At 48.2% G+C, this 17,059-nt stretch overlaps 1 protein-coding gene across 1 annotated transcript in view; it reads right to left on the reverse strand.

Annotated features, from left to right (window-relative positions):
- LOC119181099 (uncharacterized) overlaps positions 1-9,929 on the reverse strand; it is a 31,799-nt gene extending 21,870 nt beyond the window's left edge. Inside the window, exon 1 of the mRNA XM_075888540.1 lies at positions 9,690-9,929. Coding sequence (XP_075744655.1) covers positions 9,690-9,887 — 198 coding nt within the window. The 5' untranslated portion in view covers positions 9,888-9,929. The remainder of the gene's footprint in view (positions 1-9,689) is intronic.
- Between the last annotated feature and the right edge of the window lie 7,130 nt (positions 9,930-17,059).

A 17,059-nucleotide genomic window follows, 5' to 3' on the forward strand; every position in this document is an offset into this window, starting at 1 on the left:
CCAAGACGTGCAATCCTCCCCGCGAGATAAGGGCGCGCGAGGAAGCCTGCCGCATATCTTCTCTAAGCGGGCAAAGTACGCGCGGAAGATTAGAGCGCGCGCCGTCGCGCGATGTGGCGACGCCCACTCATTGCGCCATAATGCTGGTAATCCAGAAAACACGTTAATGCCCCCCCCCCCCGAATGCCGTAACCAGAGGTAAGTGGTAGATGCGGTGAACGCTACGCGCCAGCTTCTTTGCATATAAAACATGCGAAGCACTTTTTAGGGGCGAAGCTCTTTATAGCGGCACCTGTTCGTCTCTCGTAGCCGTTGTAGTGTGTAAAAAGTATAACATTTTGACCTCCAAGGTGATGCCGGTGACAGATTTCTTCTGTGCGTTGTTGAACAATAAAAAATAGTGCTCAATGTACATGCCAATGACTGCTAAAGGGGAATGAGAGACAGGAGCATACGGCTTTTAGTTAACGCGCTCGCTGTGGTCCCCATTAGCAGCCATTGACATATACATTGAACACTGTCTGACAAGAAAGGGTTGCTATGTGATACTCGCTGGGTGTAACCTCCTTAGTTTTTGAAAGGTTAGCGAGCGTTGAGCCGCAGTGCCATGAATACAATGAATGGGTATATACCATGAATGATCTCGAGGTGGTTAAAGGTGGGAAGTCGATACGAAGCGCAAGCCGTAAGAAAGTAAAAGCCGAATTTTCCTGTCTCTCATTTCCTATTAGCAGCCATTGGCATGTACATTGAGCACTATCTGACACGGAAATGTTGCAACGTTATATTCGCTGGGCGTAACCTCCTTGGTTTTAGAAAGGTTTAGCGAGCGTTGGGCCGCAGTGCCATGAATACAGTGAACTAGTATATGCTCGAGATGGTTAAAGGTGGGAAGTAGACCAGAAGCGCAAGCACTAAGAAAGTGTGCGTGTGCCACCTCTCGTTTAGTCCTTGGAATGTCCGCTGGATGGCAGTGCTTCTATATGGGGAATATATGATGAGAAGATGCGAGATGGTGGTACTTGGTGTGTTGAATAGATGGAAGAACGGACACACAGACAGATGCATAGATGGACACATGACGAAACGCAGGGGTGGATGAATGGCAAATGTAGGGGCGGATGCACTGACAGACGCACTCACGGATGGGCGGATGGACGCATGGATGGTCACACAGACGGATGCGTGGACGGAGGGAAGCAAGAGCGAATGGACAGACGAATGCTTCGCCCCACTCTTCATCATTCTCTCCGTGGATATGCTGCCATTTTTTTATTCCCCTCTGTCCGTGCACGCGCTTCTGAAACGCCAACTGCATGCGTGTCACAGCGTTCGTCCATTTTGTATCAGTTCCTTCATTTTGTATCGACATTCTTCATGTACAAGTAGCTGAATACCTTCCTAGCCCAACGCTCCTCCCCCATTTCTCCCAATCGCTTCTCAAATTTTATCTTGCTGCGAGCTTCCCTGCCCTCAAATGATGTCCATCTCATATCACCTTGTACTCCCTGACCTGGTGTATTCCCGCGAGCTTCTAAGGCAAGCCTACCTATTCCACGTTGCTTAATTTCTCATCTTGCGTGAACTTCTGATCTCATGCACAAGACCGCATTGCCGCACGTCAGTCCAGGAACCATGACCCCTTTCCATATTCCTCTCACAACATCATACCTATTGTAATGCCACAGTGCCCTGTTTTTCATTAACGCTGCATTCCTGTTACCTTTAGTCGTCACGTATATTTCGTGTTCCCTTGGGTACTCGGCCCCGTTGCTTATCCATACGCCCACATATTTGTATTTATCTATTATCTCTAGCGTGACCTCTTATATTTGAAGCTCACTACATTCATTGTCATAAATATCATGACTGCTGATTTTTTCTTACTGAATCTGAAATCTAACCTATCTTCCTCATTACCACAGATATCCACCAATCTCTGAATATCGCCTCGCCGTGGTGGTCTAGTGGCTAAGGTACTCGGCTGCTGACCCGCAGGTCGCGGGTTCGAATCCCGGCTGCGGCGGCTGCATTTCTTATGGAGGCGGAAATGTTGTAGGCCCGTGTGCTCAGATTTGTGTGCACGTTAAAGAACCCCAGGTGGTCTAAATTTCCGGAGCCCTCCACTACAGCGTCTCTCATAATCATATGGTGGTTTTAATACGTTAAACCCCACAAATCACTCAATCAATCTCTGAAAATCTTCCTTGTTGTCGGCCATTAGCACTATATCATCTGCGTACATCAATGCTGGTAGTGCCTGTTGAATGAGTTTTCCTTGTTTGATGAAAGAGAGGTTGAAGCCCAGTCCACTTCCATCTAATATGGCCTCTAATCCTTGTAGGTACATCATGAATAATAAGGTTTACAAGAAACACCCCTGCCTAAGCCCCCGTTTCACCTCTGCAGGCTTAGATACCTGTTTCTCCCACTTTATAACTACCTTGTTACCTTTATAGATATTCTTTAAAAGATTAGTGACTACATCTTCCACGCCTAGTGTGTCCAGTATTCCCCACAATTCCTCTTGAACCATGCTATCGTACGCTGCCTCGATATCCAAAAATGCTAGCCACAGGGGTCTGTGTTCCTTTTCTGCTATTTTGATGCACTGCGTCAGTGAGAATAGATTGTCTTGTAACCTCCTGTGTTTCCGAAACCCATTCTGCAGTTCGCCCAGCATCCCCTCATCCTCTATCCATGCCTGCATTATTTCCTTCAGAATATGCATCGCCTGCCTGTAGACCACTGATATCACTGTTATAGGACGGTAGTTGTTTATGTCAGCTTTGTCCCCCTTTCCTTTATAGATCATGCTCATCCTGCTAAGTTTCAATTCATCGGGAACTTCACCATCGATTATTATTTTGCTCACTGCCTCTCTCAAAGCCTGCTTAGACTGCGGACCTAATGTGTTTATCAGCCTAATTGGAATGCCATCTGGGCCTGTTGATGCACTACAAGGAAACCTTTTCTCAGCCCTTTCCTACTCTCGTTGTGAAAATTGAGCCATTGCACCACTTCATTCATCCTTGTCTATTGTGGTGCATAAAGCACTTCTTTGTTGAAATTTTTCTGTCACCCTTGTTTTTATATATTTAATAGCTTCGTCCCCTTCTAGCCTAGCACCTTGAGCTGTAGTTATAAACCTCTGTAATAGGCTTGTCTCATTTCTTAGGGAGTTTAGGTGGTTCCAAAGTTTCGCAGCTGCCTTTCTATATTTTTATGTACTTCTACCAGCTAATAAGCTCTCTTTCTTCTATTCTTTTCAATGATCAAAAGGAATGCATCCCTTCCACAGCTTAGAAAGATTTCCCACTTTCAACATCATCTGTCGGTTCACCCCGCTGCTTAGCATGTCTGTATTCCCTAGGGGCTTCCTGACAATTTGATATGGCTCTTTTAACTTCCTCATCCCATCAACTTTTGGATTTGTGTCTACTTTACCGGGGTGACTTGTCACGTGCCTTAGCAAGCTATAGCTCAAACAGTCTAATTAGATTCGTGTATGTCCACACTGTTTTATTATACGCAGTGATTACTTTCCCAATTTGTTTAGTGGCTATTTCGATCGATTTGCCTTTCTAAATAAAAATTTTCCTGTAGTTGCTCATCTTGTATCCTTCCCACTTTCACTGCTCTTCCAAAACTTAGCTTGATACGTTTGTGATCACTACCCAGACTTCTGGAGCCACCTTCATCTATGTGCATTCCCCTGAGCCTATCTCACATCCTACGTGACATCAGTGCGTAATCTATCGCCGACTGCAGCCTTCCTACCCCCCAGGTTATTTGCCCTTCACACTCCTCAGTTCTGTTGCAAATGATCAAATCAAGCCTTTCACACATATTCATGATTATTTTGCCTGTCGGGTCGGTATACCCATCTATATCTTCTATGTGCGCATTCATATCTCCTAGTATAATTATTTCGCACTCTCCTTCTAACTCCTGAATGTCATTTGATATACACTCTGCCGCTGCCTGGTTTTCCTCTGTGGCCTTTGCTCCACAGGTACAAGAAACCAAGGAATGTAATTTGCCCTGCCACTTTCCCTTTTAGCCATAAATGTTCCTTGCGCTCCTGCTTGACCCTTTGCCAGTCTGTACGTTTATGAATGAATGCCCCAATACCACCCCCCCCCCTTTCTGCTGCCTTCTGTTCTATTACAATATTCCCACGCGTAGTCCGGATTGTTAAGAGGTTGTTCCATGTCCCTAAGATGTGTTTCTACAAAACCGTACACCATCAGCCTCTCCTCCTTTAGCTGTTCTTCTACCACTTCTCACTTCAGCCTGTTCCTACCACCCTGCGTGTTAATATACCCTATGTCTGGATTGGCTCAGCGCTCGTGGCTACGTCTATTTATGCCCCGGACTCTACCTATCTTAGACATTGGTGCCACTTTGGAATCGTATCTGTCCATAACATCTGTCGAAGAGTCTCCCTGGTTGTTTTCCTCGTTACTAACTATCCTGCATCCCGAAGGGCTTGCTTGCCCCCCAAAAAAGCTACTGCGCGTCCTGCAAGTCGCCAACCCACCTCATGACCTAGCCGCCTGTCGAAGTGAATTGTGTCTCGTTGAAAACCACCCCACCTATGCACCTCTCTGTTTATTTCCACCACCTCAAAGCCTTTCTCTCGACTCATCTGCGATATCTCTTGGTTTGCGTTGACAACTGCTCTTTGCAGGTTGCTATCACGCACTGGTACCTCCGGTATCGCGCCTATCACTACCTGTACCCCAGGAGCAGTGGTGCACATGTCATCGACGCCTTTCACCAATGTAGTCTAGCCCTGCTGTATCTTCATTTAAGGCATCTTTTAAAAGGCCACTCACCAGGCCTCATACCGAATTTTATCTAGACAGTGGAAGTTGTTGGGTGTTCGATGAGGAACATTTTGCCACAAAAATTTTTCGAATCGGTTCAATACGAGAGAAGAGAACAAGTTTTTTGAAGTGGTGCGAAACGAGGGTGAGAGGAGACGAGCTCGAAACCTTTGCCGCTCCTACGCGTAACCTTCGCAAGCCAAACCTCTTCCTCACCATCTCCGGCATCCGACCAAGAGGTGACGTTTGAATGACGTACCCGAGCAAGCCCAACCCTCGTTCACGCGAGCGGCGTTGCTTTGTTGACCAGCGTTATTTTGTGGTCTTCTGCCTGTTTCTGCGGGATTGTTTGGAAACGCTGGCTTAGACGCGGTAGAGTAGATGAGCACAATGAGTGCACGAACGCGTAGGAGCGTCCCACGGCGGTCGTCTGCTGAATGCGCTGACCGCGGGAACCCGAACGCATGTGAAACGCTGGCACATTAGCCCCGCATCTCGTAGAATTTCACGGGGAAAACATGTGAAAAAAAAACGTGCACAATTTTTTATTGCGTCGCATTATTTATTTCAAGTTTTATTCATCTCCTAAACCAACAAATACGGAAACTACGCATGTTGTGTTAAATAATTTTTGCCATGTCACGTGGTATACTGTTGACAACGTCAGAGCAGAGTCGGCTACGTAGAGGACCAACGTGACCGCAGTGCTGTGTACGTAGGGCCATTCCTACGCCCACGTCATGCCCTCATTCCCTACGCGTGCGCCTGTAGAGAGGAGGGCGAGCAGCTTTAATTTTGAAATTTGACCCATTTCCGCGTCGCGTAGCGTTGCAAATTTTGGCAGACTTGATCATGAATGCCTCGTCTACACATTGCGCTTGTTGGCTCAAAATTGTCTAACCTGGTAAGTGGCCCTTTAAACCGCCTGAAATTATCATGAGGTTTCGTCTATCAGCTGTAGTTTTGAGTTTTGCGCTCGCTTGCCTCATGACTGCTTCCAGCTTGCGTCCTGGGAACGCCCCTACTGCAACCATCATGTCACCTCCTACCCTCAGTTTGACTGCTTCTGTGCATCTTTTTAAGTTCGAGTCCCTGGCGATTATCACATGCTGTGACTTTTCAACTGGAGCGTCCTGCACCTGGGCGTTACTTGAAGCTGTGACGCCCTGCTTTGTCCCCTCCTAGCCCCACCACTACTTCGCTGAAGCTGGGCCTTGCGACAATTGAACCGGTTGAACCTGTTTTTTCCAAACTTGCTTGCTCTTAGCAAGGCTGCGCACGCAGCGCTCTCCTGCTGCTCGTTTCGCTTCTATCAAGTATTGCGGATAAATGTTAGGACAGGTTGCCACTAGGGGCGCTCGCATCTTGTCCGCAACGCGGCTGTGCTTGGTATGTCGTGAGGGCTGTGATATTGAATACGAGACATAGGGCGGTATAGAATAACGTTCGCAGGTGTTGCGGGCGTTGCTTTAGTTGCGGGCGTCATATGAGCTTTATAATAGCGTTTTCCCCCCTAAGGACTTTCACCCTGACCACAAGCCCAAATGCACTGAAGCTACACACAGCACTTGGCGTCGCGTGCCGCGATTGCCGCACGCTATTGTGAATTTTCTGCGGGCATGCCGCGAACGCGAACGGCGGCTTGCGTTACGAAGCATTTCCGAACTTCGGCGACTTTGAGCGTATTTATCTATCTAGCCATAAAGTTGTGTTCTCTCTCAGAAAGTTGTGTTCTCTCTCAGAAAGTTGTGTTCTCTCTATCTAGCCATCTACGACTTTAGCTCTCCTGTTCGTTTGGTTAATGGTATCGATACCAAACTTGGTATGGCATAACATGACTTTATGACGAGAATATTTGTGTAGTCAACCTAAAAATCTTGACATGTGTGTCATAAATGTCATGATTTACATTTCATAGTCTTTCTGCTCTTGCGGTGGTTTCGTTCACATGACATGTTGCAAAACTGGTTTGGTATGACATTATTGCATGACGAACACAAGCGACATACCCTAACATGAAAATTATGACATGCGTGTCATGTAACAACATGACTACAAGTCGCGCTCATGATGCACTCGCGGCCATTTCGCTAGTGTCACATGCACAAAATTTGGTATTATGGTACGTGAATGGATGACGAAGGTGTGACACTGGTGAAAACATGATAACCATGACATGCGTCTCATGTAACAACATGACCACATGCCACGCTCATGATGTGCTGGCGGCCGTTTTGCTAGCTTTACTTATACGACATTTGATATTGCGGGACGTGAATGGATGATGAAGGTATGAGGTTGGTGCAAGCATAATAAACATGATATGCGTGTCATGTAACAACATGACTACATGCTACGCTCATGATGCGCTCGCGGCCGTTTCGCTAGCCTCACATGTACCAAATTCGGTATTACGTGACGCGAATGAACGACATATGTAAATGACACATCCAAACATGATAATCACAACATGCGTGTCATGTAACAACATGACTACATGCCACACTTATGAGGTGCTCCCGGCCGTTTCACTAGCTTCACATATGCCAAATTTGGTATCATGTGACGTCAATGGAAGACGAAGGTATGCGACTGGTGCAAACAGGATAATAATGAGATGCGTGTCATGTGAGTGAGTGAGACCAATTTCACTACTGTCATGTGAGAACATGAATACATGCCGCAGTCAAGGCGCCAATATACTTCGACGTGACCCGGCACGCGTTCGCGCCAGCGTTCGTTTCGTCGCGTTACTGCGGCGTTGCCCGGCTCGGCGCCGGTCCTGCCATATACTTGCAGGCACGCGCCACGCCGCGTTGCTTTGACACATGTGCATTTCAGCGTGTCCGGCGTCCCTCCGTCACCAAAAGAGGCAGACGCATTTCTGTTTGGGTAACGCATCGCCATATGGCATCGGCGCGAAGCGCAGCATGTCGCATTTTGCGTTGGTTGCCATCGGGCGGCGCATATGGACGCTGGTCACGCTTGGCGTGAGAGTATACACCTTTTCACTAGAAGGAAAAAAACACTGCCATGATGGGCGGTGCGCGGGAGTACAAAGGCTAAGGGCGCAGCGTTTCTAGTGCATTTTTGAGGGGACGCGCCAATTTGCACAGCCCAAGGAGGGCTATGGCGGCACCCAGGGAGGCGTTTGTGAAAAGGTGAAAAGAGTTCTCGCGTTTTGCTCACGTATAGCGTCGCTGTGCCTAGCGTGCGCGCGCGTCATCGTAACGTTGGAGTATATTGGGCCCTTCATGATGCATTCGCGGCTGTTTCACTAGCTCCACAAATACCAATTTTGGTGTTACGTGACGTCAATGAATTGCGAAGGTATATACTGGTGCAAACATGACAATCCTGACACGCGTGTCATGTAAGAACAGGACAACATGCCATGTTTATAGCGTTCTCGAGACCGTTTCGCTAGCTTCACATATACTAAATTTGGCATCACGTGACGTGAATAGATGACCAAGGTAAACGACCCATACAAACTTGATAATCATGACACGGAAGTCATGTACGGCATAATTTACCTCCATCTCCTAACGTTGTGGTGATTTTGAAGTTACATATCAACCTTTCTCATTCGTGTTTCGCATATCATCGATTCCCACTGTAGCTGAGATCTGCCAATTTTTTATCCCCCTCTGTCCATGCACGCGCTTCTCCTGAAACGCCGACTGCGTGTCGCAGCGTTCGTGGGGGACGTGGACCGCGTGTCACTGGCACGCCGGTACACGTTCCTTGCAGTGCACTTGGTAGTATTCTCGTGCTCTTGTGGCACGCAGAGAGCGTTCTCGTCGATGAGCACCACTTGAGAGAGCTCAGCTGATAGGCATCTCTTGCACTGCCACTCCCCAGTTATGACAGGGTGCACTTGTGCACTCAGTAGAACGAGAAACAAACAACAGAAGATACCTCTGGTTTGAAAACACCCCTTAACTAAGTCGACCATCTTTGACGCGATGACTGCTTCCATCGTAACCAATGAAACACAGCACGCTGAGGGGTGGATTAGACTTTTTCGTACTGTTGGCTAGTTCATGGGGGCGTCGCCACAGCTCAGAAAGATCCCTAGTTTCGCGAAACTCGGCCGATCCTGCATAGCGCTTGAGCTACTGCTGAAGCGAAGTACTCTGATGGAACCTCTTGCGGGGCTCGCCGTTCTTTTCATTTTTCCTGTCCACGAATCACTACCCCCCCCCCTGCAATACACACACACACTTATGAGGGAGCACTCCGCAGTTCGATGGAAAGTACGTCTGGCTCGCACACCCCAGGCTTCGCTTGCCCCCATTTTTCCTGTCAGGGGCGGGGCTCCTGACTTATTACTAATGTTTTTTTTTTACTTTCTACATACAGAAGGTCCACATATTTTATGAAGGCACTATTCACTTTCGCATGATGACCAAGACAGAATAATCATAATGCTCTTTCAAACGTTTTCGCATTTCAACAACACTTTTCATCCTTCCTCCCTTTTTTTAAGTTTAAGCACTCTTTTCTGGTATAGAGGAATTACAAATTAATGATTAATTTTAACTATATTGCACGGAACATCGCTCTGGTAGCGTGCAAGCCTTGTGGTCATGCTGCTCGAGTGACGGCCCGAAGGTCGCGCAATATATTCCGGACCGCAGCGACATCATTTCTAGTGGAGGTTAAAATGCTACGGGCCAGTGTACTTAGGTTCTGGTGCACGTTATGCAGCCCAGGGTGGTCAGAATTGCCGAAGGAGTCCACCACAGTGTCCGTCATAATCACAGCCGAGTTTTGGGAGGCTGAATGCTAATAGACATTATTATCGACAATTATTATCGGTAGCGTGGAGGGAAACGGTGAGGCGATACGAACCGCTACTATGGCGGCGTAGTAAGACGCGTTGGCCTCGTCCCTGTTGCTGGGCGTCCAGAGGTCGAGGTCAACGCCAATGTAGCCGCGCTGAAGCAGCCAGCGTCCCACGTTGCGTGCCAGCCGTCCCGCGTGGCCGTTGACCACGGCGCGTTGGGGCAGCGAAGCCAAGAACCCGGGCTCCATGGTCACCATCACCATGGGCCGCACGTTGGGCGCGTTTAGTCTTGCCACCGACTGAATGGTGCGTTCGTCTGCGGCGGATCAAAATGGCGCCGCTAAGCATGTGTTCATGTTTATTTTAACTGCCACCCCAACAGCCTAGCAATGACGGTGCTTGGCTGCTGACGTGTAAGCGGTGGAATATAAGAGAGAGCTGAGGTAGTTCGCAGGTATTCACATTTAGGAGGCAGGGTGTGCAAATACGGACACGAGAGAGAAGCAACTACCACGGTTGTCCATAGTGGCTGTGATTCTTGATTGATGAACCGTTGGCTGAACCGTCATTCGTGGGATCGAGTCTTGGCCGCGGTGGTTGCATTTTCGATAGAGGTGAAAATGCCTGAGGCTTGTGAATTCATATTTAGGTGAAAATAAAGAACCCCAGTTGATCAAAATTTATGGAGTCCTTTACTGCGGCGTCTCTCATAATCATACGGTTGTTTTGGGATGCTAAACACCGATAATTATTATTATTATGAGAGAGAAGTCAAGAAACCACCAACACTGACTATCAGCTGCAAAGGTCCACAATGGCGGAAATGAAGAAAGACGCAAAGGTTTATCTGCGCATGCCCATACATTAGGGGAACCTATGAATCTGGTACGCCCAGTACCGAAGTGTGTGAATATATAGTTGAAGCCTGACCACAACCATGTGTTGCAGAGCGTGGCTTTTTGATGTGGCGCCGCGTCCTTTTCGCATATGGTGAAAGTGGGCGCGCAACTTAGCGTAGTAACGCGCTGACAAGCTGCAGCAGATGCGTGCGTTCAGGCTACAACTTCTCACAAAGACCAACACGCGTGCTGAATTGGTAAGTTCGCTCATTGCATGGGCATGTGCTGAGTACTTTTCGTGCCTTCCTTTTTGTGTGACGTTTTGGATCTATGTCGGCGTCTGTGTAGAAATAACTTCTGTCTTGAGTGCGTATTCATTCACGCGCTTTCACACTTGGCCCCGAAGGGGCGGAAAGCGGCGAAACTCGCCGGAAATTCACTCGCTTTGCCGCTTAAGCAGCCAGAAAACCACGCCGCGCAGCCGGAACAAAAAAAAAAAAACGGTCCAAGACCAATTTTCCCGGCACGCGAAACCGGATCTGCTTTCCGCTTGACGGTTTCGGCTGCATTAGGCTCAAACCACGTAATCCAACCAGCCGGTCACAAATTCAACATGACGGGAAAGGCATCGGCGGTGGCTCGCTTCTGTTCAAGTGGCAAAATAATTGTGCAGCATGACGCAGCTTGATAGCCTCAAAGAGCCCGCCGTCATCGAGAGTTTGGTTTGAATTACGATCGCCAGAAGTAGACAGTGCTGCATCAGAGAGCGGGCATGCCCCAACGTCTCCCACATTTGTGTACGTACAGCTGGTTGAATCCACCGCCACCGCCGCTGCCGGTGCGTTCGCCCGTGTCGTTTCTGCGGACGTATTTCCTGAAGCAACGTTTGAAAAGGCGCGAGCAGTTCCTGTTCAGTACTTTGCATAAATGACTAGGATTCGGTGCGAAATATAGTTCTCAGAAAGCAGGTGAAATCGAATTCATTCTCGAGGTAACGACGGTAGCAGTGGCGGGATGGGGCAGAACGAATGTGAACCTCTTTGACGCGCGCCGCCGTGGTTAACCGGTCGCTCCGTCGTTTTCGTTTTCGCTTCACTTCTCAAGTTTGAGCCTGTCATTGAAGTCATGGTGTGTAAAAATGGAGACGTCAACTTCAATGACACATCACACACTGCGTATTTCATCAATGGCCTAAAACTTGTGGACATTCTTGCAGGCCTTTTGAGTGGACAGCTGCTGATTATTTAACTTCATTATGCCACTCATTGTTGCAGAGGATCACTTCGCCGGATGCACTACCATGTTCGGCGATCGCTCGACATGACGCATTCCCGCCCAACGTGAAAAGTATTTTTTTTCGCTCGAAACAAATACAACCAAAAATCGATCGGAGCATGCATTTCTGGCCTAATCGCGGATTATTTTTATGCAAGTACTGCTGCTAACTAGTGGCAGAATAGTTAGATAACTAGTTACACATTACATTATTCACAAGAGCTGACTTGGAATGTAATACTGAGCGCCTTGTAATATATTGTCACGCGTACTTCGATGTCCGAAACGAGTCAATCGTTTCGGACATCGAAGGATGATTCGTGACCAAAGAATATATATATATATATATATATATATATATATATATATATATATATATATATATATATATATATATATATATATATATATATATATATATATGCCGAAACGTATGAAGTAATGGTATTCCCTGACGAAGGCAAGCCCTCCTGGCAAAATGGGGGAAAAAACATTTTCGCACGTTCGTCTGTCGTTTCTCAACGCATACAAAGCATTAGATCAGCCAAAGAAATTATTGATATATGTATTCTCACGACCAAGAAAGACGCTGGGGCTTGGGTGCACGGGCAGCTAGAGCGAGGTAGAGAAAAAGGACAAAGTGAGCGGAATAACAGCCGGCCCGCAGCAAAGGCGTCTTGGTTCTGTCTGATTCAGTGCAACGGCACATCCTTCAACGACAATGGAACCTTGAAGCGAAACCCTCCTGTCACCGTGGGTCGTCGGTGGTGCGCACCTCCCCAACAAAGGAACGCCATTCACGCTTCCTTCACGATGGAGCCCGACATTCCCCCGCTTCTCTAGCTACCCATCATATCTACCGCGGACGGCGTCCATGCCTCCTTGATGGTTCTAGGGTCACAATTGACAGGCTGCAGTCTACCGCCTTCCTTTCAGTATGCGCACGGGCTGCTCTCATCTGAAAAGGTCGCACATGCTTCCCGTCGCTTGCATCGCCTGTCCAGTATCCTCACAACGGGTGAACATTCAAGGGACGCTGTTCAGGCTTCCTTCCTTAGACGTGTGTCACCGCCGTGAGTACTGCCAGCACCGCGTAACCCGTGGACGTGAACCAGCGCTGTTCCAATGCCTCGTCTGACAGCGCCGTGCAGCTGCGGCATACCATCGTGCGACTGTGCGCCACGATCAACGTCTTAACAGTGTTGAGCTCTGCGCTGCTTCCTACAATCATGGCGGAATTTTGTGCCATCGATACCGTGCTGGGTGTAGCCTCCTCGTACAAGCTTGAAAGCAGCTCACCTTAGCAACGCAAATAGCTCCGGGGTACCCTAATGCAACTCTCAGATCAGCTGGGCTCCTTCGCATTGCTGATTTCTCGATTTTTGCCCGTGGTCTCACCTTCTCAAGCTACCAGTAAAATTCCGGAGTTCCACAGATTGTATTACCACACCGAAGATCAAGTGGCGACCATCAATGCTACCGGAGCTCGGGAGCCTTCGATGGAATGGCAGAAACAGGCCTTGTACGTAGAGCACCGTCATGACGATGCCACGGCGTGGCACTGTTATGAAGGCGTGAAGCAGCAGTCCTCGATGGAGTGGAGCTTCAAGCTCAAAGCTGTTTTCGGCTGGACTCCCGCTACTGTGAGTGAGTGCGAGATTTTCAGCGAGCATGGGGTTCAGGAGGGGCACCGCCTCGAGGCTGCAAGGAATAATCGCAGTTAATCAATAGAAAACAGCGTAGACTTTCCTGCTTGTGGCCCTAACGGAAATGGCAGTAGTCGTCCCCTGCAGATCCCGGACCCTGCAACAATATTCGAGCCGATAATATCGACGCCATACTTTCCTCAGTCGGAGATACTGCCCTCAAGCTCATCATCGTCTGAGCGCATAAAAGCGTTAATTCCTGTAGAGCCTGACCTACTACAAGCTACCGAACTTTACCACACCACAATCAAGAGCAGCACGATCTACCAGTTTCCCAGCAGACCTTCCAGATAATGCCCGCAAGATGAGTCGAAACCAGTCGGAGCCGTATGCCCAGATGCTTGACCAGATGGAGGTGTTTGTCGTCGGAAACGGTTCTCTGTAGACGAACTGTCCTGCTGGTGAACTGATTCCTACCGGGAGAGGCCCTGTACATGCTATACTTTAAAAGGGGTTGCCAGATCGACTAATTCATGGATACGTACAAGGATAAGGCTCCAAGATAACGAGGTGCGTCGTAACTCATATGGGGAATTGCCTGCTTATTGACAAGTATACATGCTCGGCAGGATGCCACTGTGCAGCTCGACTCACCGTATAATGTACGCTCGATGCTATATTTTGCGGCACACAACAGCTTAGAATGTTGCCCAGTTTTCAGAACAGCGACACGACAAGCGTCAGTTTTTCGGGATAGGCCTACGACCAAGACAAGGCAGTTAGTGTCGCCCGCCAGAACCGTCATCCAAGATTTCACGTGAAGTCACTTCATGAACCAAGGTCTTGAGAACCGCAAAACTGTATCAGCGTCTGGAACTGGGCTGGTTGGTTCTTCTATTTTCTTCTACTTCTTTTCTTCGTCGCAAAACTGCTAATTCCGCCTACGAGAGGAGTCTCGGAGAGCGTTTCATGCAACGTCACAGTGTGGCCAATCTCGACCACCGCAACCCAGTCAACGTCGACTGCCAGATCCACCATCGGAAAAGATTCAAGCGAAGCCTGAGCGACCACTACGAAGCAGCCAACGCCGCCTGCCAGAAAAACTGTCGAAAGCACCGCGCGCTCGCAGTCATGGCCGAGTATCAAGGCCTAGAAAGATGCTGGGACTCGGGCGTGCGGGTAGCTAGAGCGAGGTAGAGGAGAAGGACGAAGTGGGGAAAATAAGAACCGGCCCGCAGCAATAGCGTTGTCTCTTGGTTCTGCTGATTCATTGCATTATATACACAAGCCTGAAAGCCGTGTACGTTCCAATAACACTGCGCTTTAAATGTTTTCAGTATTCATTTATGTGCGCAAAGAAAAGCAGAGCGAGCAAGAGATAGCAAAAGTCTGAAGAGAGTATGGGGAGAATGAGGAACTACACAAAATTGCAGGCTATCATGCTACAGCAAAACCTGCGAAGCAGTCGTGACACGCTGCGAAAAGACGGCCGTAGTAATGATTATGCTGGGAATTAGAAGAGATATGAGCATCTCAAAGAAAGGGCAAATAAAGGGGCCGGGAAAGGAGTGTGTGACGAAGCCCCATATAAGAATACTAACGCTTGCGGGGCAGGCCGGCATCGACCAGCTTGAGCGTGTAGACATCCATGAACAGGCTGCGGTAGACGACGTGCGTGCATCCCGAGGGAACCCTGTCCAGCTCCTGCTCGGGCGTCACGTAGCAGACCACGCTGCGCGGAGGCCGCTCGAGCTGCTCGTTCACATCTGCGCAGGAAGAGGTAGTGGAAGTCGTCACTTTTAGATGCGACGCCTCTCATGCTCGTGCTCAATCAGGTGTGCGGCGTGACCAACCTTACTGCGCATGCGCATCCCCACCCCCTCTTCTCTCCTACACACCGCCCTCTATCGCCTCGCAACGACGGCACAGACAGCGCCTGCTATCTTACTCCGTGGTCATGGTCTACGCTCGCTCTCCTCTATCTGTTCTGTGAATCCCTCCCCGCAGCGCTTACACCCCCATTGCGCATGCGCTTTTCCCCCCATTCTCTCATACGCTCCCACATCTCTGCCTCGCAATGCCGACGCACTCAACGTCTCGTAGCGAGTTTCTTGATTGAAAACACCGTCTGCCCGCGCTGCACAACTGTTCACTGGTCACCTGAATTTTGACCTTCAAGATAGTGCAGGTGGGAGATTATTCCTGTGCGTTGTTGAACAAAAAAAAATCACGGCGTGTGATTCATATAAAAGCAGATTGCGGGTCCCTGTGTCCAGTCGGAGTCTCGTCTCTCTCAGTGCCGATTAGTAGCAATTGGCATGTTCAAGTAGGAAAAACACCGGTACATAAATGCGCGCTTTGCGCATTCCCAGGTTTCTCTACTGCACGACGCCGCCGCCAGTGCAAGCAATTGCGCCCGCTGCTTAGCATCTACAGATACTCGCGTCTTCAGTGGGGGATGGTGTAATTCTTAAATTAAACTTTTGAGGACTGTAACATGCTGGTGTTGCAGCAGGATTGAAATCTCAATTTGACGACAGGCATGTGCATAGCTGCACATATGACCACGAAAAAATCCAACCCAGGAACAATAGTTCATCTGACCGATTGAATGATTTTAGCTTACGAACGTCTGCAATTCCTACATGCTTTTCTTTTGGGGTATGCCTCTTATTTTGATTTTATGGTGATATAACTCGGCACGCATTATCTGTTCACCTAATGCAGTACAGTGGAGATATAGAGCTTTTTCAAGCTGTTTTATACAGCTTATTTCCTCTGTCCCGGCCGCTTACTGTACAACTGTACGTGGTAAAATAAACTAAACTCAATCTCAAAATACAGTGGATTGCACGCCTTTCATGCTTTCAGATCAGGGTCTTTTACTTTCACATGTAGTTTTTACGCAAAAATGTTGATCGTATTTGTCACTTGTAGTTGTGCCAGCTCGTATAGTGCTACGTTCGTGGCGCATCACCTCATGGTGAGCAAACACTGGTGTCAATGCATAAGCACAAACGAATGTTATCATGACTTTCTGCTCCATAGGACTCATATGGCCCCATTTGAAAACAGTTGCTCTACTTGGATGAAAATTCAGTGGACGATTGCACAAAGCGTTCCATTTGTAAGCGTTCATTGTTGGAATGGTACCGCAAATAATCGCACAGATGACAACAGAGTAAGATGAGACACAGTGCTGTGTCCCGTCTTGTTCTGCTGTCTTCTGTGTGATTCTTTTAGTATGGAGCGTGGTCTAAAGAACTAATGAATTTCTGCGCACTGCTAACGTAAACTACCACTGCGTACTGTTTCTGTGAAGTTTCGCTGTAACGTGTGGTAGCGCATAACGACGAGGCACCACCCATGTTTGAAAATTTCATCGTTAGTTAAGTGTAGAATATCTAAATTACCACTACTCTGAAGCATACGTGAATCTAATAGAAGTAGTGCGTTCACCTAACCAGCCTTTATGCAAGTGACAGACACGACTGTCTCTTACCGAGGAGTTCGCCTGACTATTTAATCAATCACTAATATGACTACAGGCTATCAGCAAACCCCCCGGAAAAATGTATTCAAATCCGGCGAATCATGGGTGTTAGGCGAAAATAGCTACAAAAAACTGGGTGCATGCTTAGGTTTTCACCACTATTCTGCCTATTACAGTAGTAC

This window comes from Rhipicephalus microplus, chromosome 3 (genome assembly GCF_043290135.1).
Source record: "Rhipicephalus microplus isolate Deutch F79 chromosome 3, USDA_Rmic, whole genome shotgun sequence".
NCBI classification, from domain to species: Eukaryota; Metazoa; Arthropoda; class Arachnida; order Ixodida; family Ixodidae; genus Rhipicephalus; species Rhipicephalus microplus.